At 38.1% G+C, this 24,642-nt stretch overlaps 1 protein-coding gene across 2 annotated transcripts in view; it reads right to left on the minus strand.

Annotated features, from left to right (window-relative positions):
- Positions 1-24,642, minus strand: part of ADAM23 (ADAM metallopeptidase domain 23) — a 177,002-nt gene that overhangs the window by 130,055 nt on the left and 22,305 nt on the right. For both annotated transcript variants that reach the window (XM_059168273.1, XM_059168274.1), the window contains exon 3: positions 3,937-4,013. In XM_059168273.1, coding sequence (XP_059024256.1) covers positions 3,937-4,013 — 77 coding nt within the window. The remainder of the gene's footprint in view (positions 1-3,936; positions 4,014-24,642) is intronic.

The following is a 24,642-nucleotide window of genomic DNA, read 5'->3' on the forward strand; positions in this document are numbered from 1 at the left end:
CACATCATACTTTTATACAATTCCCCATCTCTGGGTCGCACCAGAATCGCACAATCATGCTGAGCTCAGAAGACCCGAGACTCTGCACCAGGGAGATATCACACAAGTACAGACAGCTCTCATGCCTCCTTTCCACTGCATTTACTTTTCCCTATAAAGACCTCCATTTTCTCCCAGCTCAGTCTCTAATCTCCACCTGACCTCATCTCTATTCTTGCCCAGCCCGAATACGGATACTTAACTACCCAAGTAATTCATCAGTATTCAAAGAGCTGTGTCTCCACTCTTCTTCCCCTATGCTACCACCAGAAAACCTGATCCACAATCTGCTTCCTTTTTTTCTTTCACATGCTTAACTGATGGAGCACACCAGGTTAAGGAGGAAAAAAAAACAAAACAAAACACCATCAGGAAGAATAACTCAAAGACTGACATGTAACACATCATTTCTGATGACGGTTGCTCATACATTGTTCAACACAACCTTGTTCACCCATCCCTCCAGCAATTAGCCTAAATTTTCATCATTTTCCTCACCCTCAACCCATCCTCCCTGACCATCAAATCCCCACGGCAGATAAGGCTATCCTCAGGAAGGAAATCTCAAGAGGCATTTCCCAAATGCCATTCCTTCACCTCCAAACCAATCTCTACGTGCATTTACCCATAGGTTGGGAATGCACTGTCCCTCCTGGTTCAAAACCACATTCTGCCCTTGTGCTGTTGGGTCTCGTGACTTTTTGTCCTCACCCAGATCTGGCTCCGTAAATTAACTCCTGTCTCTTCTGCATCTTCACCTCTCCCTCTTTCTAGCTCCCATTGCTCAGCCTGTTAACTTGCTGTGTTACACCTACCAGCCCATTGCTTGGCCCCAGTGTCTTCTACTGGCCACTGCCCTCCTCCTCTTTCCCTCTCACCCAAACCTCTTCGGTGGACACCTGCTGTCTTCACATCACCTCCTCTCAGTCACTGCCAGCCTACTGGGATGTGGCTTCTGCCCCCAGAGCTTCACCGAAACTTACTGCCTTCAGACCTGTCATAACTTAATGGATAAATACAAAGGGCATCTTGGCTCCTTATCTCATTAGATCCTTTTGGATGTGAGGCCATAAATCACATCTTTTTTTGTGAACTTCTCGATTTATTCCTTCTCCTGATTCTCCCCCCGCCATTTCTCTGAGCACTCAGTCTCTGTCTCTTCATGGGTTTCTCTTCCTCTCCTCAACTCTTTTTTTATTTTTTAAAGATTTTATTTATTTATTTGACAGAGAGAGATCACAAGTAGGCAGAGAGGCAGGCAGAGAGAGAGAGAGAGGAGGAAGCAGGCTCCCCGCCGAGCAGAGAGCCCGATGCGGAACTCGATCCCAAGACCCTGAGATCATGACCCGAGCCGAAGGCAGCAGCCCAAACCACTGAGCCACCCAGGCGCCCCCCGTCCTGGTCATTATTAACATTATATGGGAATAACTCCCTAAAGTCTCCAGCCCCCATCTTTCTCTCTCTTTTATTTAAAAATTTTATTTATTTGTTTGTTTGTTTGTTTGTTTGAGAGACCGAGTGAGTGAGAGAGAGAGGAGAGAGAGAGTGTGCTCACAAGCCACAAAAGAGGGAGAGGGAGAGAGAAGCAGACTCCCCACTGACCAGGGAGCTCAATGTGGAGCTCGATCCCAGGACCCTGAGATGTGATTTGAGCTTAACCAACTGAGCAACCCATGTGCCACTCCAGTCCCCAACTCTTCCCTGAGCTTCAGAGTATTTCACCACCGATCTCCTAAACATGGCCTCATGTATGTCCCAAACCCTTCAAATCAATTCCAATTTCACAGCTTTTTCTCTTTATCATTTAGCCAGTTGTTCCCTGTGTGCCCATTTCATCTGGATACAACCTTCTGCCTAGCTATCCAAACAAGGCACCTGCCAACTTTAACTCTTCATTTTGCTGTGTTATCTACATCCAAGTTTTCCTAATGATTTTTATCAATTGAAGATTTCTTGAGAGCATTTCCTTTCCGTGCCTCTTAGCACTTTCTGAGAGCAGAACTTCTGTTTATTCCCCTTACTTCATTTTTCAGACTCCAGAGGATAATGACCAAGATCTTAAGCATGACATACAAGATCTTCCATGAGTTGAGATGTCCCTGGGCCTACCTATCCTGACTCATGTCCCTCTGCCTCCGCCTTGTAATTTACCAAAAAGTTCAACAAAAATCTCATGCTTCCTGAACATGCCACACAACAAGATGCCCCTGCCTCCTTAGCACACACTCTTTCCTCTGTCTACATACAGCTCTCCATTTCCTCTCCCCCTTCCACCCACCCCCAACACTTCTCCCTCATGAACTCCTGCCCTCCAAGATTTAGCTCAACCATCACCATTTCCAGGATGACTTTTGACACTCCTCCTGCCTGCAGAGCTGCCTCTTTGGTGCTTGCATAGCACACCATGCTTATCTCTAGCACAGCAAATCTCACACTCTTCTAAAATTATGTATTTATCTATCAGTGTTTCCCAACTAGACTATAAGCTCTCCAAGACAAGGACCACTCAGAGTATGTACTCAACTTGATTCCTCTGCATGTTAATACTAGAGATCAATAATGTTCTGAGGTGTCTTCAGACCTCTATGTCCAATGGACACCCCAAGTGAGCTTTCCTTGGTCATGGGGGGCTCTGTTGTGGCCATGATGTCTTCATGTTCAAAACACATGGCAATGTTGGTTGCTATCACCACCCTTCAGCCTGGAATGGCAGTCTCCATTGCAGTACAAGTTAAAGGAATAGAGGGCCTTAAACAAACTAAAATTAGCCATTCCTTGCTACTCAACATAGTTTAAGATTTGGCAAGACAAATCTCTTGGGCAGGTACAGTGCTGACACAGCAGGATGAAAGACACTCAACCAATGCCCAGCAGACTCAAAGAGGAAAACCTGCAACACCTTTACCACAGGAAATTCTGAGTTCTGCTGATTCATTCTGACTTAAAGCTGCAATAACACTTGAGTAAGGAGCACCCATGCTGACTCTGCACTTTTTTCTGCAGAGCTCACAGAATTTGGCATACAAGAAATTTAATAGTTGTTCTTTATACTCTTTTGCAATTTCTCAGATATTGACTGTGGTCACCTACATTATAGTGTCTGATAGCATTATGTGGTGTCTTTCTGGCAAAGATGCCGTCCTGGTCAAAATACTGCTAAGAATGTAAAATAATGATTGGAGCTCCCTCAGTTACAGAAAATCATACAGGACATATCTTTCACCAAAGAAAGTCTCACTGCTAGCTCAATTAGAAGCTAAAGAGTCCTGCTTAAGTAAATAGCTCTTGTTCAGGCTTTGTACAAAGGTATCTGTACAACTGGTTCTAACCTGGGAAACAGCATTTAAATATCAACATAAACTCATGTTCAGAGAAAAGCTAAGTAAATTTTCATTAGGAACAAATCCTTAAGAAACTGTACTAGAGAAAATTATAAAGCAAAGAACCTTCTCAACATCAGCATTGCAAGTTATCACTGTCTTTGTTCTTTGTACGAAAGCCATGCAAACTGCATAATGAAAAGTAAAATGGAAGAAATTTCTAGACTTACATCTAATTATACTTGAGTCAGTGATTTATCATGCTTCCTATATATAGTAATCATTATAGTTAACATTTAATTAACTAGCATTACTTCAATATTTATTCCATCGAAAATCATACTAAGTACTCTATCTGAGATATTTAACAAGTTAAATGTTAAATGCCTTTTCTTTCAGGAAAAGAAAAAAAAGAATTAACCTCAGGCTTTTATATTTTTCTTTAAGTGCAATATGACATAATCGCTAGAAAATATCAATTGCTTCAACAAAGGCACTATTTTGACTAAAGCATCATTAGGAAGTAAAGTTTTATTGCACTTGCTTCTTAGCAGGATTATTATAACTAAATACTTACTTGTTCAGTGTGAGGTCAAGAATGAATTTAGAGCCAAAGGCTTCAATCTGGAAGCTTGCCTGGGCCAGATGGACAGCCTATGGATTCAAAGAGACAGAAAGAACTTTAGCTTCCTTTCCTGTCTTTAAAGCTGATTGTATGGATATCAATGATACTAAATAAGAAAAACATTTTTATGGATTGATGCACTTCTTCTGAGATTCTTGGGTAACAATCCATTTCTTTAAAAAGATACTAGGTACATTGTCGTGGCTTCACTTGGAAGACATAAATACCTGTGTAGCAAAGAACTAATAAAAGACAATCAGTCCTTTAAAATGAACCCATTGTGATAAAAATCAAAAGCATATTCAGCTGGACTTTCAAAGTGACTATGATGAATTATGCAAAAGGCTGACTAATTAAGGCTTGATTTCAGCCTATTTTTGTGCACAAAGCTAATAAATTCTTTCTGCACACCTAAGTGAAAAATCATGTCAGTGCTCGGCTCTTCATCAGAAACTGGAACTTTCTCTAAATGGTGTATCAGCAGAATGTGTCAGTAAAATGCAACCTTTTCCCTTTGGAAAGCACTTAGAACCATGCCCCTTGTGAATATTCAGAGTTTCTGTCCCCTTTAAGGGTCACACATTTACAAATACTGCTGTTATTGTGCCTTAGCTCTATATACAAAGATTATCTCATCTAAACATGAGTCATATGTACTAAATGTTGAAGATTAATTTAGTTCATGGAAGTATCTTTAAAAAATGCAAATTAATGAATCAATGTAGTTTTGTTAAAGTACCACCCAAGATAAAATTCTCCTTTATCTCCCATCAGATAAAAACAAAAACAACAACAACAACAACCAAACAAAGAAGGATAAATGCAACACCTACAGTCGCTCCCTCTCCCTAATCACAAACATCCTTCCTGCAGACTTCATTCCTAAGGCTCAGTGGTGTCACAAATCATCTATGACGTGGTCCCTAGTCAAGCACAACTGCTGATGGGATAATCACTATAATAACCAAAATACAAAATAAAAAGGAAATTAACAAATATTAAATTTTAAATACAAAGCAATAAGAAAGAAGGAGCCCAAATCCCTGACACCTTGGCACACCACACCAAACCCCAAAGAACCATGTAGAACAGGGTCATCGCACTTGATCTGGGCTTCCTGCATGCAGACAACTACATGACAGAGAAAGAAATTACTGTCTTGTTAAATGAGGTCTCCATCAGCAGTAGCAGAACCTCTATTTTCTGACACAAATATCATATACCCTTTAATCTAAATTCATTCTGTGTCTTGAAGCCTTAATTTTTACATGAAGATTTTGATGAATAATTTGTACAGGGGGAAATTTTTCCATTTCTGAGTCCCAAAAGTTTAAAAAAAAAAAAAGAAAACTTACTTCCTGAGGAATAAGATAAGCCCTTGGGCCTATTTTCTTTTAAGAATATTAAAGAGGGGTGCCTGGGTGGCGCGGTTGGTTAAATGACTGCCTTCGGCTCAGGTCATGATCCTGGGTCCTGGGTTCGAGTCCCACATTGGGATACCCCTGCTGGCCCTGTGGAGAGCCTGCTTCTCTTTCTCCCTCTGCCTGCCACTCTCCAGGCTTGTGTACTCTCTCTCTCTATCTCTCTCTCTCTCTGTGTCAAAGAAATAAATTAAATCTTTTAAAAAATATATTAAACAGCTAATTAGAGTTCATTAATGTCACCCTGGCCCTAAAAAGGTGATAAATGTACCTCCTTGAGTAACTTTATAAACACTAAAAAGACCTGACAGTAACCACTAAAAGGCTGACCTTACATCAAATAAGCAATGAGACAAATACGAACCCCAACAAAAGCCTGTTGTAAAATAAAGTAGCTTGTGGGAACCACTTACCCCATGTTCTAGACTTGGTGGGAGTAACACAATTTGACTGTCATTAAATAAGTTGATTATGAGTCAATGTGACAAGATTCAGTTTAATAGAATTTAACGAAGGTGCTACCAAATAACATTAATATTGGGATTTTCCTTTTGTTTTTTATCTATTAAGTCCCACTGTGTGCATAAAGAGGTCTAGGACACAGCCCCTGCCCTCAAGGGCTGTCTTCGGGGAAGCAGGGAGAGCTGCCAGCCTCAGTAGGCTTCAGGGGCCACAGGAACCATTCACTGACAAGGTGAAGTTTAAAAAAAATTTCCAAAAGATGACTAAGAATCCACCTGCCAGGAGAAGAAGAGATGTTCAGGGCACAGTGGAAAACATTTGCAAAAATAGTTTTAAAAATGAAGATGGGAAAAAAGCCTTTTCAAAAAAAATTTTTTAAATTAATGTGGCCCATAAAGAAAATAACTTTTAGAGGAAATGTCAAACACTGAATCTGAAAAGGTGGGCTTTGTGTGATGTGCTCAATGACATGCCTGATCTCACAGACAGATGTGTGGCCAAGATAGCAAGCTCACCTCGAAATGTGCCCCATGCTTACTCTGCACAGTGTGTGGCACACGACTTAGCATCACCACCATCACCAGCATCAGCACCGGCACCACCATCTTCACCACCAACAGCAGCGGCAGCACCACCACCACTGGCACCATACCCACCAGCACCAGCATCGCCACCATCACCACCACCACTACCACCACCAGCAATAGCACCATTACCATCAACACCAGCACCAGCACCAGCACCACCACCACCAGCACCAGCACCAGCACCACCACCATCAGCACCATTAACAACAACATTATGATACAAACATATTGACAGACTATTCTCTACAACAACTGAAACAATCACAATGCCATCAACATCCCTGTTTCTCCATAGGGAAAGAAAAAAATCCGATTGTAGTACCTTAATCAGTAAGAAGGTTTTAACATTTTAACTTATTGTAATGCAAAGAGGCAGCACATTTTCCTATAAAAAGACTGAAGATTTCCTCAAGCGTTCATCCTCCTGCATATACCTCAAAGAGAATTGGTATACTCGTCTGATATCTGTATCCATGTTTAAAAATTTCAATAAATACAATGGTGTACGTTATGTTTCTTATGTTGCCTTCTCTTTCCATTGTTATATGAGCATTTGTACAGAGTATAGATTCTTCCCTATATCAAAATAAGTACCCGACAAATGCTACTTTTCTCTATCATTCTTTTATTTCTCCTCTGTCTTAGACATGACTAAAATAGCTTTTAACTTCTGGAATCTCTGCATTCCATACCAACTGATCATGTTTTATTTAACAAAATAGTATGCAGTTTTGACAATTGTCAAATTTAAATATGTTTCAAATCAGGTAAAATAAGTCCTCCTCATTATTGTTTTCCAAATCACATTTTTGGATATTCTTCATTTTTACTTCATATTAACCTACTTCTTCCAAATGACCAAAAAAATTAGAAGAATGGCCAAGATGAGTAGAAAGCTTTATAATACGCAGCCACATCACTTAGTTTATTAAATATTTTAGAGATGACTAACTGACCAGGACCACTAAAACCCCTGAAAATACAAAGGCTACCTCAAGTATTGCTCTTCTTTTACAAAGAAGGTACCGTCCAGTGAGGGTTAGAAACGTGTTCAGTAGCACACAACTGGATCATAGGAATACTTCAGAGAAAAGTTCACAAACCACACATAAGGTCATAATGAGTTATTTTCTCCTTTGGTATATCTGTTAAACAGACTTGATGACTAATACTTGTTTTTACAAGGACAGTCACTGTAATTGCACTGGGGTAAGAATGCTGGGTTTTACAGTCAAAGAGCATCATTTCCCGACAAGAATAAGCACATCCCTGGGCTCAGAATTACCACCCTGAAGGGCTGAGAACAGCTGTTGCCTAAGCACCTTGATATTTTTCTTTTGACTCAGAATCTGGCACAGGGAAATTACAGGAGTTCTATAAACAAAAACAACTAAACTCAATTATATACACAAACCTCCTTCACTAAAGAGCAATTTACACATTCAACAATGTGCTTTTGTTTTTCTAGTCCCCCCCCCTTTTAGGAAATGGCACCTCATGGTATCATATTAAATAACTTTGGAAGATGGTCAGGTTCCCAGTGAAGACTGGCTTTACAGCTTATCATCAAGCAATGTTATGATATTGAGCAATCGTGTATATTACATAAGCTGAAGAGACATGGTTACATTTCCTTGGGACTTAATATTCTAAAACAGTTGACGTGAATATGGACACGAAGACAAGAGAAAATGATGACCCTCTCTACTTACAGAAATAGAAATCAGGCATTTCCCAAGTACATATGTTTTCGTGCAAAAATGCCTCACACATAATGAGTGTTCAATCGGTATTTTTTACTACTTGGCAAGGATTCGTGTGTTCTACAGAGTGCACACATAACTGAAACTAAATATAGGGGTGGAAAGTTTACACTTTCCCAGAATACAGAAAATATTATGAGACTAAATGTCATAATTCAGTAGAAAGTGAGCAACTAGAATTAAGGTATCGATGCAATCAATCACAACGTCATCTGAGCAAGTGATGTGCTTTAGTACACTCTATTCTGTGCATGGTGTGGGAAACAGAAGAAACTTTGGAAGAAGTTCTCCTGCTCTTAACATATATTCAGTTTATTTAGGGAGACACTTATTTAAGTAATGAAGAAAACTTATCTGGAGTAGCATAACAATAAAACAAGCAAATGTTTTACAAATGGACTGCAGAAGCCCTGAAGAGAATGAAGCAGGCCTAAGCACACACTAGTGGGAAGATTCCAGCTCTGCCTCCTAAAGAAGAGGGTTGTGGGCTTCTAGGAAAGAAGGTGCTAGAAAGAACAAAATGCTGTCATTAGAGTTAGAACACAGGATTAATAAACTGTCTTTCCTAGTGGACAGATTCATGGAAAAAGTAAAACAGCAAAGTAGCTGATTATTAGTGAGACTGTAGGTAATTTTTTTCTTTGTTCTTTCCCTCACTGCAACAATATTGTTCATTCTATGTTCATTAAAATAGTTTACTTAGAGTGTGTGTTTGCATCTGTGTATATAAACCATAACCTTTTCAGGAACTGTTTTCCTCTTCCTTTATCTTTTTTGCTTCTGGTTTTTTGCCCCTACTCTTGACTTTTCAACAGACCCTCCAAGAGTTTCGACTCCCTTTCCTTCAAATATAGTGGGGAAACTTCATAGACTCTCAAACACCACTTTCTTTTGAGGTTCAGGACATGAGATGGTGTTTCAGAGAAGGTGGATTTGGAAATTCACCAACTAAGTAGGATGAGAGCAGCTACTCTCATCCTAGAAGGAGCCTGCTTTGTTGTAATGGGTTGAGTTGCTGAAGGAAGAAGCTTCATTATGGAGCCTTGTACCAACGTGGTTATACAGAGTGATTTTCTCCGCTTTCTGCGTCACAGGAGACACAGAATCCAGTGACCTGAATAATTAAATTAAAATAAGAAATAATCAAGTTTAAACTGGAATAAACTTGAGGAAAAGGCATCCCTTTCTTTAGATCATAGAGGCTTTCCCATAAATAACTAATCTGGGTCTATCCTCCACAGCTCAAGAAACACAGAAATCTAGCTTGTGGAACTTTTTCCTGTACAGTGTAAAAACTCAAATACGTAAATATACCTTAGGAGTTTGAAAGTCCAAAAGGAAACATCAACTGACCATTTTTAATTATACCTAGTTCCAATCCCTTATCCTAAGTTAGCACATTGGTGATCACCAGGATGATCGAGACTCTTATATATAATAATAAAAATAATAATGCCCTAGGGGAGGCTGGGTGGCTCAGTCAGTTGAGTGTCCAACTCTTGATTTCAGCTCCGTGCATGATCTCGGGGTAGTGAGATCGAGCCCCACGCCTGGGGCTGTGCTGAGCATGAAGCCTGCTTGAGATTCTCTCTCTGTCTCCCTCTGCCCCTCCCCCTGCTTGTGCAGGCACTTGCTCTCTCAATAACTAAAAAAATAATGCCCTATATTTCTTGTGTTTTAATTATCTCAACCAATCAGAATAATATGGTACCCTGTGCAGTTGAGGTAGTAAACGGATATTTGATTGCCTTTTTATAGAAGAAAAACATTTTTAGAGAAGGAGAGAAGTTAAATGACTTTTTGTTCAAGGTCACACATCAAAAGAAGAAAGATGAAGTGTCTGCTTCAGTTCAGTGAGAAAAAGTGCCAAGTTCACACCAAAAGTCCGCATCCCTCCAAACCTCAGTGTTTTCTGTTATTAAAACATAAATAATAATAATAGCTTGCCAATAGGATGAGGATGAGGATCAAATTATATACTAATGTAACAGAAAGTTCCAAGAAAAGTTTGGCCACATGGAAAGAGCTCAGTAATTTAGGAAGAAGTGGGCAAAGTAGGAGGAGAAAGAGAAAGAAGAAGAAAACTATATTACCGTTTTGGAAAGGTTACCAGTCAGCTCCACCTTAAAAGTTCCCTCCCAAAAAGAGCTGGCCACCTTCTAGAAAATCCAATGTGCATTTATACTCTGCAAAATTTGCCAATTTTATATTTATTATTGCTAATTACCATTAGGCATTATGCTTTGACTTTGTTCACGTTGTCATGTCTTTAAAATAATATGAATCATTTTCCTGTGATGTGGAACAGCTGCAAATGTTACACGAAGGCAATTTTACAAATTAAGGTAATTTGCTCAAAATTCTTCCCAAGATGCATTTAAATAGGTAGCTTGTGGGAGAGAATATCATCATGTTTCCTTCTAGCATGTTCCAATTCACAGGATTACAGGTTAACCCATTAACAAATCTGCACTGAATCCCAACCTGGTGTGAGATAATGGGGCCAAGGTAAAGATCAAGAAGAATTAGTATTTATATCAAAGTTTACAATGCAGTAAGGAGAAGGAGATGAGAAACCACAAAGAATAAGAAACATAATACTTCAATTAAATAATATAATAATGAATATTATTTGTAAAGATGCCATGTAAAACTCAGGAATGATTACTTGCCCAATGTACAGTCTGGGTAACAAGCACATTAAATTCAAGGGGCCAGAACACTGAAAGTTGCAGACAGCTGAGAAAAGTTTCCTGTGAAGTCTTTCTCAGCATTTAAAGATAGGTAGAGTTCAGATAGCCTTAAAATTGATTTCATAGGATGAAATTTCAGAGTGTGTCTAAGTGTTTGCTAACAAACAGAGACTTAAGTAACATGTTTTTTAAGTCAAACCCAGGAGAACTTCCATTCTGGAACACTAAACTGCAGTCCGAATTGTGGTGGGAATTAAAACACGGCAGTTTATTATAAATTACAGCATTTCATGAGATCAGTAAGTCATGTGAGCACATACAAGTGCAAAAGAATACTAGTGTATTTTGTTACCCAAGCTATCTTTAGCCTTACACTAGGAAGCTGGAGCCCCCACCATGATGGACATTTCAGAAACATCACCAAAACAGCAGCAATACACAATGTTCTCACAAGACACGGACAGATCAACATCTCCCAGTGATGGAAGCATGTCACTGCTTGACCTTGTTCTCTGAGCCAACCTAGCCAAGAAAGATAGAACTTTAGTTCCGAGGGAAATCCAGCCAACATTCAATTATCCAATCTGATGATACAGAAAAAAAGGACAGCATGTTGAGTTTTAACTTCTGACCAAATCTTTCCCAAGAGTGCTTTACTAAATAAACCAGTTTTAAAGAGATTCCAGTTTCACCTTCTTCCCTCTTCTTACCTATCCTCACTGGGTTTGAAGTGATAAAACAGATCCTGAAGAGAAAGAGGAAAATGGGCATTGATAATCCAAACAGATACTCCAGTGAATAAATCATGAGTTAGGTGCAATAAAAATTTATTTTTAAAATTCCTTGTGGCCAGGCAAAGAAGAGAAGCTAATAATATTTGAGAGGGGGGCTCTTTTTAGCCCTAAAGAGACACACTAAGATCTTCCTTAGTGATCATTTCGTAACTCAGAAGAACTCTGGAAAAATATATCTTCAGTGACAAAACATCTTTGGACACGTCTATGAGTTGTCTCCTATACATTTATCCCTAGTAATTAATGTTTGCTGGATACTGAGCTGACAGTGCCAACTCGTGAGAAAGACGAAATCATAAGCCACTAGAGCTCTTGCTCTTTGAATATGGACAAATCATTAAAAGTATCACTACAGCTATGTTATTTAGCTTTCATATATTTTCTGAAAGATGAGTAAAATACAACTATGACAACAGTTACCATGGAAACCGTTTCTTGCTGCTGCCTTCCTGAATAGTAACATTTAATTTGATGCATTAATCTAGTAGCTGAGGTATGATTCACCTTTTTTTCTCATCAGTTCCTACATCACCAAACCACACAACCCCAAGGAGTGATTCTCTCTCTGCTAACGCTCTTTGTCATAAAGTAAGAACATATTTTGTCTTTCCAGCCAGAATTATTGAACACCCACTAAATAATCTAAATAAAAGAATAGAAATAGAGTATAAGTTTTAAAAAACAAACAACACCAAGCTCCACGCTGAATGTCAGTGACTCATTACATGACAGATTTTTTAATTTGCTTATATAACATCAATACTACCCTGAAAGAAGAAAAGCTTCTGTAAGACAGCCCTCCATGAGGAGGCTTATTTTCCTGTCTATCGACTCTGGTCCTTGGAATGCTAGCTACAAGAGCCCAGTGGGCTCAAATATCTATCCAGAGAAAGAAAATTCTTTAACTGAGATCTTTATAATGACCACACAAGGATTAGTTAACAATGAATGAATCTGAAATACAAAAAGAAAATTATGATAGAGTAATTACACAGTTCACTTGAGCATTTTTAAATCCAGCAAATCACGAATGATATAAATTCAAGTACGAATTACCAGTTTTCCTAAGAAACTACTGAAAATGTAGAACCAAAGGAAGCTAAACAGACCTATCCAGACCAGATTTCTAGTCCCTTAAGATATTTTTATTCTATTGATCCTCATTGGTGTGTCTCCCACTATTCTTGCTCAGAGCTGATTTGTGTTTGGATCTCTACCAACCCCATTATTTCTAGTTGAAGAAATTCCTCAGGCTACACTTATGAGTTCGTCAGAAATACACAGCTCTGTGACAATGGTATTCCTAAGCAGTCTTTGTTTTCCTTAACTATTCTCTGCAAGATATGTGTCACAAGTTGTATGCTACTGGGTTGATCCTCCTTATGTCTATAAGGACCCAGCTCCTTCTACATTTATGGATTAGAGAGAGTTTTGTGTTTTCTGGTTATCAGTTGTGTCTGGTTCTTTTCCTTTGTTCTGAATTCTGACCTTAGCTATGGCCATAGATGGGTTGCATTCTGCTCTTTTGGATGGTAAGAGTAACTATCAAATGAGGGGCCAACCCAAAAATGGATTTTCCCATTTTACAAACATGTGGGTGCTGTTAGACTTCCTAAGTAACACTACTAAGAACTATTCCTGGACATAGAATCTCAGTTGTCAAGCACCACAGTTTTACTCAAAACAGGCATAAGTATGATACACATACTTTACTCAAAGCTAGATATGAAAACACTAATATTGATGTGACCTCATTTTCTCTAACATTCATCTTTCACAGAATTCTGAAAAACGCCAACAATTCAATAATTCAGCATGTAGCCACGTAATTTTTAAAACTATAATATTTAGAATAGTAACAGTAACACAGAATATCATGCCCATTTTAGTAAGCAAATGATAGATTTCACCATGTCTACAGAATGTTTTAGGTTCATTAAAACTCCATTTTAATTTCCAAATAAGAATCCAAAATTACATGGAATCTTGAAAACATATGAAAATAGAAGTAGTACTTTGGAATATATCTTTGTCTCAGATCAAGTGCTACCTCATTAGCATCTACATCATATATGAAATAATTTACTGATTCAACAAATAATTATTGTATCTACCACATTTCAAGCAGAGTTTGCATTTTTGTGTGTGTTGGGGAGCAGTGGGGAGTAATACAATCAACAAATAAATTAGATGATAAATTAGATGATAAATTCTATAGGTAAAAAGAACTGACAACAATACAACAATAGTAAGGGACATTAACATCCCATTTATATCAATAGATAGATCATTCAGATAGAAGAGATCAACAAGGAAACAATGGGTTGAACAACACATTAGACCAGATGGACTTAACAGATATATACAGAACATTCCATCCAAAAACAGCAGAATACATATTTTTCAAGTGCACATGGAGCATTCTCCAGGATAGATCACATGTGAGGCTACAAAACAAATCTCAATAAATTTAAGAATAAATTAAGAAATTTAATAAATCATATTGAGCATCTTTTCCAACAGTCTAAAACTTCAAAATCAATTATAAGAAAAAAACTGGAAAAACACAAACACATGGAGGCTAAACAACATGATACTGAAAACCAATAGGTCAATGAAGAAATCAAGTTAAAAAATCAAAAAATACATGGAGACAAATGAAAATGAAAACAGAACAGTCCAATCTTTGGGACACAACAAAAGCAATTTTAAGAAAGAAATTTATAGTGATTCAGATCTACCTCAAGAAACCAGAAAAGTCTGAAATAAATAGTCTAAACTTATACCTAAATGAACTAGAAAAAGAACAAACAAAACCTAAAGTTAGTAGAGAAAATAAAGATAATAATAAGAATCAGAGCAGAGGGCACCTGTCTGGCTCTGTCGGTAAAGCATGTGACTCTCAAGCTTAGGGTCATGAGTTCAAGACCCAAAATAGGTGCAGAGCCTACTTTAAAAAAAAAAAAAAAAAAGAAAAGAAAAGAAAAAAAGATTAGAGTAGAAATACATGAGACAGAGAATGAAAAAAAGCAATGGAAAAGATAAATGAAATCTAGAGCTGCTTTGTCTAAAAGAAAAAAAACTGATAAACCTTTAGCTAGACTCATCAAGAAAAAACAGAGAGAGGTCTCAAATAAAATCAGAAATGAAGGAAGAGAAATAGCAACTGACATCACAAAAATATAAAGAATTCTAAGAGAATACTATTAAAAATTATATGCCAACTAATTGGACAACCTAGAATAAATGGGTAAATTCCCAGAAATATACAATTTTCCAAAACTGAATCAGAAAGAAACAGAAAACTTGAACAGAGTGATTACTAGTAATAAAATTGAACCAGTAATCAAAAAATTCCCAAAAACAAAAATCAGGACCAGATGGAGCCACATGTGAATCCTATCAAACATTTAAAGAAGAATTAACGCCTTTTCTTCTCAAACTATTTCAAAAAATAGAAGAGAAGAGAAAACTTCCAAAATCATTCTATAAAACCAGACCTAGGGGACCTGGGTGGTTCAGTGGGTTAAAGCCTCTGCTTTCGGCTCAGGTTATGATCCCAGGGTCCTGGGATCGAGCCCTACATCAGGTTCTCTGCTCAGCAGGGAGCCTGCTTCCCCTCTCTCTCTCTGCCTGCTTGTGATCTCTGTCAAATAAATAAATAAAATCTTTTAAAAATAAACAAAAACAAACAAAAAAACCAGACCTACCCCGCAGCCAAAACCAGACAAAATCATGACCAAAAAAGAGAACTACAGGTCAATATCCCTAATGAACACAGATGCAAAAATCGTCAACAAAATATTAGCAAGCTGAATTCAACAATACATTAAAAGGATCACACACCACAATCAGAGGGGATTTATTCCAGGGATACAAGGATGGTTCAATATTTCAAAAATCAATGTGATACATCACATTAATGAGAGGAAAGATAAAAACCATATGATCATCTCAACAGACACAAAAAAGCATTTGACCAGATTCAACATCCATTCATGATAAAAACTCTCAACAAGGTAGGTCTAGAGGGAACATACTTCAACATAATAAAGGACATATGTGAAAAACCCACAGCTAATATCATACTCAATTGTGAAAAATGGAGAGCTTTTCCTCTAAAATCAAGAGCAAGACAAAGATATTTACTTTAACCCCTTTTATTCCACATAGTATTGGAAGTCCTACCCACAGCAACCAAACAAGAAAATCACCCCTTTTATTCAACATAGTATTGGAAGTCCTACCCACAGCAATCAAACAAGAAAAAGAAATAAAAGCATCCAAATTGTTAAGGAAGAAGTAAAATTGCCAGTACTTGTAGATGGCATGATACTCTATAGGAAATCCTAAAGATTCTGTAAGAAAGGAAGAAAGAAAGAAATAGACAAAAAGAAACTATTAGTAGTAATGAATTCAATAAAGTTTCAGAATACAAAATCAATATACAGAAATCTGTTGCATTTCTACATAGTAATAAAAAAGCAGAAAAAGAAATTAAGAAAATAATTCCATTTACAACTTCACCAAAAAGAATAAAATATCTAGGAATAAATTTAACCAAGTAGGCAAAAAGAATAAAGTAGGTAAGAGGTACAAAAATTTAGATCTGTATATTATGGAGATGTGATAATATTAAGTGGGGGGGAGGACAAAGGAGGATTTTGAAAGGTGACATTTGGGCAAAGTTTAGGAGGTGAAGAAATAATCCACATGGATAGCTGGGGAAAGAGAAGTCCAGGCAGAGGGAACAGTTAGTTGCAAAAGCCCTGAGGCAGGAGCATATCTGGTATGTTGAAGACTAAGCCAATTTGGGTCAAGTGGAGCAACTTAAGGGGAGTATCACAGGCATGAATAAGAGAAGCAATGAGGTGTCAGTTGTGCAGGGCCTTCTAGCCACTGTTAAGAACTCTGCCTTTTACTCTTCATGAAAGAGGAAATCACTGAGGATTTTAAGCTAAGGAGTGACATGATCTCCTTTCCATTTTTTAAAGTTCACTCGGACTATTGTGTTGACAATCACCCAGTGGCTGAGGGTTGGAGGGTCAAAGGAACAAGGAGAAGATCTAGTTAAGAGACTGTTGCAATAATCCAGGTAGGAGGTGATGGCAGACTTGGGAGTAACATCAGAATTGACAGGAAGAGGTCAGATTCTGGGTATGCAGTGAAAGCGAAGTCAATGGGAGTTGGTTACAGATGAGATGTGGTTAGAGGAGACATGAAATAGAGGAGAGAAGGAAAACCCCAGGATTTTTGGCCTGAAAAACCAGAAGACATAAGCAGTGTATCAACATGGGGAACACTTTCTGGAGAAGGTGGGGATGAGAATTCAAGACTTCCGTTCAGGACCACTAAGTTTGATATGCACCTTATACATACATGCAAGTGGAGATACGGAGAAGGCAGATAGATACAAGGCACAAAGACAGACCTTTCAATTAATGTTTATTGAGTGATTAAGTGAATTAAGAAGTAATAAATGAGGGGCACCTGGGTGGCTCAGTAGGTTAAAGCCTCTGCCTTCAGCTTACGTCATGATCCCAGGGTCCTGGGATTGAGCCCCACATCGGGCTCTCTGCTCAGCAGGGAGCTTGCTTCCCCCTCACTCTGCCTGCCTCTCTGCCTACTTGTGATCTCTGTATGTCAAATAAATAAATAAAATCTTTTTTAAAAAAAGAAGTAATAAATAAGTAAGTGAATAAGCACTAAATGAATGAGTGAATAAGTGAATGAATATTGGGGACACAAGGGACGCCTGGGTGGCTCAGTTGGTTAGGCAGCTGCCTTCAGCTCAGGTCATGATCCCAGCATCCTGGGATCGAGTCCCACATCGGGCTCCTTGCTGGGCAGGGAGCCAGCTTCTCCCTCTGCCTCTGCCTGCCATTCTGTCTGCCTGTGCTTGCTCTCTCTCCCTCTCTCTCTGATAAAAAAAAAAAAATATTGGGGACACAAAAATATTCCAGTAAAAGAACTAGTGAGGAGTGTATAATTCACCAGATAACTTACTGTCTGAAACAGCAAGTGCTTAAAGGAGAAAAATAAGATATCTTGGGGGGGGGGGGGTATTGTAGAGATCCGTACAAAGCAACCCACTCACTGGGTTTTAAAATAACATTTTCAATTAAAACAGTGCCACTTTGGAACCCAAGAGGTATATTATGCACCACAAACTTCCTCAAAAGAATTCAAGTCCAAGAGCATCACTTTTATATGTCTTGTATGTATGTGCTAAAATTATAAAAGAATGATCAGCAAATGAAGAGGGTAGTTCACTAACAAACCACACAGATTGCATGCATGGATGTATATAAATACATATTAAGTATTCTTAAGAAACAACACAATGCTGATCTTTGATTTCCCACAAAACGATTTCCATATTCTGGAAGTCATTCTATCTTAACTTCTTTTAATATCTTAAATGTGTCACTGCTTTTAGGTATACAATTGTTGTTGCACCTCATTTTAGAGATTTTTAAAGGTACGCATTTATTGATTTTAATTTACTAACTATATCTACCACCTTAGGGGCCTGACCTTAAGTCACAGAAATTAAGGTATATCCCATGCCCTACTAGATAACGCACATTTCTCAAAGTCTCTAGTCAATTTGGCATTAAAGTTTATATTACAAAATTTAGAAATAAGAAGTAAGAGCATTGTATAAATCTCTTCATTCCTACATCTGCTCTTTGGGCTGCTACTTATATTACCAAATGACAGGAAAAAAATTTCTCTTCAATATTTTCTTAAAATCACAATGTTTTTAATTTCAATAGTTTCAAAGAATAAGAAAGAGATAAAGCAATTTTTTAAATTTCATTTTATTTCAATCATAGTTATTTTACGTCATTTTCTTTTACCTAAAATAAGCAAATAACTCTACCAAGAAAGTATCTAATTAATCATGACTAGAGAGAGCATGATGTTAGGAATACCTGATAAATAGTCTTAAAAAAAAAAAAAACTTCTTTTAGAATATGAAAATCTTTCCACAAATCTAAGACTGTAACATTTAACACTGTTTTATCTTAGCCAAGAAAGAAAAGAGCCATTTAAATTAAAACTTCAAGCAAACTCTTTTCTTTCTGCTTTCCATTCCAGGTAACACTAAATTAGCTAGTTTCTCATAAAATAGAAAATACAGAGTCTGCAAGAATATTGTAGTAGTTATGTCACGGCAACAAAAGATAAAGTCTCAGCACACAACTAGATTTATGTAGGAAGCAGTGTTTATGTTAAAGGATAGAAAGAACATTGTTCCCATTTTCCTAGCCTAGAGCTTACAAAAGTTCTAGAACACGGTTTCTCAACCTCAGCACTATTGACATTTGAGGTTGCATGAATCTGTGCTGCCAGATGTTTACCAACATCCCTGTCCTCCAATCACTAGACGTCAGTATCATCCCACCCCAAGTATGACAACCAAGTCTATCTCCGGACATTGCCAGATGTGCTCTGGAGAGAGCAAAACTGCCCCTGGTTGAGAAACCTTGATCGGTCTGTTCAGGAAATACATGCATTTATGTAGATTCCTCTAGATGCATTGCCTTTATACAAAATTTAACCTTGATTTCAAAGTTCATTTTCAGTTGCCACCAAAGCCCTTGAAACAAAACAGCAGGAAGCAGCTGATACCAACAGAAAAGGGGAGTTTGGCTCTTTCAAAAGTTAAATGTTATGTAACCAAGAAGCAAATTCTTAAAATTGATACCATAGAAATCCCCCCAAATTAAACTTAGGTTTAAATCTGTTAAATGAGCTCACTTGTATTCTTCCAAAAATAATGAAGAAATACTGCAACTATCTACACAGTCCAGAAACTTGATCTTCTAGAAGGATGCTTAATGTGGCTTTTTTTTTTTTTTTTTCCCTCTCAAAGTGGCAGCTTCTTATTATCATTTGAAATGTCATTTGGTGACTCAAAAGAAAACAACTGTAATTTAAACAGCAAGAAATGAGGGGGAATAAGTCAGTATGTGGCTTCCGTTTAGAAGTTACTAAGCCGTCTTGCCATGATTAATGTAATGTGCTTTCTCCATGGGCATAAAACCCCAGGTCTCTAAATATCATTTAGATACTGGTGGCTCCCATATTGACATCTCATTCCAAACTGTCCCTGAGACCATGGCCAATTTACTCTTCAGCATATCCACAGAGATGACCAAGTCTTCCAGAAGGGCAGACTTTTCTCTTAGCCTTCTTTTCAACTTCCCTCCAGCCCTTTCCTTATTGGAAAATAATAACAATCATCCCAGGAAAAAACTTTACAGTCATTCTTGATTTCTGTATTAATTTCCTATTACTGCTATAACAGATTTCCATAATTTTGTGACTTAAAACAACAAAAATTATTATCTTACACTTCTGTAGATCCAAAGTTCAAAATCAAAGTCTAGAGTCTAAAGGTAAGGTGTCAGCAAGGCAGTTCCTTTTGGAGGCTCACGGGGAGGATCTGTTTCCTGACCTGTGCAGCTTCTAGAGGATACCTGTTTTCCTTGGCCCCTGGGTCTTTCCTCACATGGCTCCAACCTCTGCCTCCATCATGACCTCTCCTTCTCTGACTCTGACTTTTGGGACCCTTGGGAATACATTGGGTCCACACAGATATTCCAGGATGATCTTCCAGTATCAAAATCCTTAACTTAGTCACACCTACAAGGTCTCTTTCTATCATGACTTATAAGAAGTACATACATTTAGTCATTTAGATGAACAAAAGATATTTCTCATATACATTTGGTCTTCATCCACAGTTCCTGGCTCACATCTCCAAAAACCCTTGGAACTTCCTGAGATAAAAGCAAATGGAACACCATTTGTCATAATATTTGGTCTCTTGTCCTCAGTCCCTAAAATCACTTCAGAGCCATAAAGGTGCAATGATGTCTTGTTATTCATGACAGGCTCCTTTCTACCACAACTGGGTTTATGTTAATGAGATGACTTTTGGAAAGCATCTAAGGATAGGGGCTTGTTCCAGGGGAACCAACCACATACAGGGGTTTGGAAATTTCCACCCCTTGATCTCTCAGGAGGACAGAGAGGTTGGAGGTTAACTGATAGCTAATGATTTCATCAATAATACCTATGTAATGAAACCTCAGTAAAAACCCAAAAGGAGAGAGAGAGTTCAGAGAGCCTTCAGGTTGGTGAACACATGAGGATTTGGAAAGAGTGACCCAGGATGTGAAGCCGTCTTGTAGAACAGATCCTTTAACCTGTGGGATCTGATGTTACCTCCAGGTAAATAGTGTCAGAATTGCTGGTGTCCTGAGAATTGCTTGTTGGTGTGAGGAATCCCTCCACACACTGGAATTTGGTAATTAGAGCCACCTTTGACCATGTGAGGTAATTATATTCACTGGTTCTGGGGATAAGGATGTGGGCATCTTTGGGGGGCCATTATTCTGTCTACCACAACTCCTCCCTTCTACTAGCCTACCCACCTTCAAATCATCAACAAGCTGGAAGCTTACTTCTAATATACACCCCAAACCAACTACTTCCTTGTAACTCCTCTGCAACCATCCCAGTGCTGGCCACAGAAACTCTATCCTGGACAACTGTGACATCTCCTAACTGGTCTCCTTGCTGCCACGCTTGCCCCTCTATAGCCCATTGTCTTTGATGCAGCCAGAATAATCTTTTTAAAAAACAAATCAGATAATGTTATTTCTTTGTTTAAAATTCACTTTAATGGCTTCCCATTACAACCAGAACAAAATCCTAATAGACCTTTCATCCTCTGGCCCCTTTTTACCTTTAGAAAATAATGGCGGAGGAAATACCCAATCCTTCCTCCACAGAATTTCTCCCCTTCCCTCTCCATCAACCTTCCAAGGCTGAGAAAGAACTTCCAGCAGTTCACTGAAGGAGGGCACTTGTGTTTCCCTGTCCTTCCACTGTCCCCCGGGTCTCTCCAGAGGCAGAAGGCAGCAACTTACTACTGATTCTGATCTTAAACCCTGCCTCTCAGAGTCCATCTTGACTGTAAAATCACTGCTAAAACTACCAGAAAATTAAAAATATGTAAGAAATAAAAATCAAGAGGTAAGGGAAAGAAAGGAAGGAGCATAACATAGTGTGATATATTCTTCACATTTCACAGCAAGCAGAGAAAAGATAATATCTTAGGTTGATGGGTCCAAAAATGGGGCAGAAATAAATTATTCAACGTTAAAAGAACTAAAAATAAAAATTTAGCAGCCCTTGGGGAGTGCTGGGAGAGAGAGAGTTTTACTCTTCATTTTATTCTTTTATGAACTCTGAATTCTTAAATCATGTCAATAGAGTAGAGTAACTACTAATTTTTCACATATATTTACACTAATTTTACAAGTGAAGGTGTATGTGTTTATATATGCAAATTTGTCATCTGTCTTTCACCTACGGTAACATTCCTTTCCCTCTGATTCCTAAGACTGTTCTTTGGAACACCCCCCCACCCCCGACCAGAAACTCCCACCAAGGACTTCTTGGTGATAAATCAGAGGGCACCAAGCATGATCTCACCAGCAGCAATAATCTCTCTGGAACATCATTCTTAGGCCCTTCCCTGACTCTATTTTTCAAAAACTCTTTTCTCCTGGAATCACCTCACACCAACTATTTCTGGATAATTCTTACTCATCTTCCAACATGCCAGAATCTCAGAATTCTGAGAAACGCTAGCAGCATGAAACACGCACATATGCGTGCGCGCGCGCGCACACACACACACACACACACACACACCCCTACTAAAACTAATAAATGAATTCAGCAAAGTTAGAAAATACAAAATCACACAAAAATTAGCTTCATTTTTATACATGAACAATGTAAGTTCCTACAATGATATTAAGAAAACAGTTCCATTTACAATAGCATCAGAAAGAATAAATACTTAGGAATAAACTTAACCAAGGAGGTAAAAAACTTGGGACACTGAAAAACTACAAAAGCACAGATGAAGGAAATAAAACACAAACAAATGGAAAAACACGCTGGGTCCATGGATTGGAAGTCTCAATATTATTAAGATGACAATACGACCCAAAGCAATCTACGGATTCAGTGCAATCTCTATCAAAAACAGTGACTTTTTTTTGCAGAAATTGAAAAGTCCATCTTAAGATTCATATGGAATTTCAGGGGTCTATACGTAAGCAAAACAATCTTGAAAAAGCTAATATCAAGCTACAGTCATCAAAATAGTGTGGTACTAAATATAAACATATAGACCAATGCACTCAAGAGCCCAGGAATAGATCCTCATGCTATGATCAAATGGTTTTGGTAAAGGATGCCAAGACCATTCAATGGGAAAAAAAAAACAGTTTTTACAGCAAATGGTAAAGGGAAAATTAGATATCCATATGTAAAAAATAAAGTTAGACCCTTAACTTACTCCATATGCAAAAATTAACTAAAAATGAATCAAAGGCCTAAGTGTAAGAACTGAAACTGTAAAACTCTTGGGAAGAAAATATGGGGGAAAGCTTAATGACCTTGGATTTTGCAATGAGTTCTTGGATACAACATGGAAATCAGAGGCAACCACAACAACAAAATAATTTGAACTTCATCAAAATTAAAAACTTTTGTGCATTCAAGTACACTATCAGTAGAAAGCTCAACTCATGGAATAAGAGAAAATATATCTGATAAAAAATTAATATCCAGGATATATAAAGAACTCCTGCAACGCATCAATAGGAAAACAACCCAGTTAAGAAATGGGCAAAGGATTGAGCAGATATTTCTCCAAAGAAGATAGACAAAGAGTCAATAAGCAAATGAAAAAGGGCTCAACATCATTAATCATCAGAAAAATGCAAATAAAAACCACTATGAAATACCTCTTTACAACCACTAGGATTAAAATGGTTGATATCAAAAAGAACAAGAACAGGAAACAAGTGTTGACAAAGATGTAAAAAGAACTGGAATATCCTGCAGTGCTGGTAAAACTATAAAACAATGAAGCTATTGGGGTCCCTGGGTGGCTCAGTGGGTTAAAGCCTCTGCCTTTGGCTCAGGTCATGATCCCAGGGTCCTGGGATCGAGTCCCGCATCGGGCTCTCTGCTTAGCGGGGAGCCTGCTTCCTCCTCTCTCTCTCTCTCTGCCTGCCTCTCTGCCTACTTGTTTTATCTCTGTCTGCCAAATAAATAAATAAAATCTAAAAAAAAAAAAAAAATACAAAAACAAAAAAAAAAACAATGTAGCTGCTGTGCAACATGTGGTGATTCCTCAAGAAATTAAAAACAGAATTACTGTAACCTCCAGCAATTCCACTTCTGGGTATCACCCCATAGAACTGAAAGCAGAGACTCAAAAAGGTATTTATACATCCATGTTCATAGCAGCATCATTCACAAAAGCCAAAAGATTGAACATTCCAAGCATCCATCAACAGACGATGGGATAAACAAAATGTGGTAAAGACATACAAAGGAATATTATCCAGCCTTAAAACAGAAGTAAATTTCGATATATGGTACACAACATGGATGAACTTTGAAGACATTATGTTAAGTGAAATAAGCTGATCACAAAAGGATAAATATTGTGTGATTTTCCTTCTATAAGGTACCTGGGATAGTCAAATTCACAGAGAGAAAAAGTAGAATGGTAGTTGCCAGGGCCTGGGGAAAGATGGGGGTGGGGAATTAGTATTTAATGGGGACAGGGTTACAGCTGAAGAAGCTGAAAACAGGCTGGAGAAGAATGGTGGTGCTGGTGTGCAATAATGTGAATTTGCTTAATGCCACAGAAATATACACCCAAAATGGTTAAAATGGTTCACTGTTTTTAGCCATAATTTATAAGAGAAAGGAGTCAGGTATGTGAATTCTTCTTGGTTAAAGGCAGTTAAGATGCAGGGCCCCTGGGTGGTTCAGACATTAAGTGTCTGCCTTAGGCTCAGGTCATGATCCCAGGGTCCTGGAATCGA

Source organism: Mustela lutreola, chromosome 3, assembly GCF_030435805.1.
Source record: "Mustela lutreola isolate mMusLut2 chromosome 3, mMusLut2.pri, whole genome shotgun sequence".
Lineage (NCBI taxonomy): Eukaryota > Metazoa > Chordata > Mammalia > Carnivora > Mustelidae > Mustela > Mustela lutreola.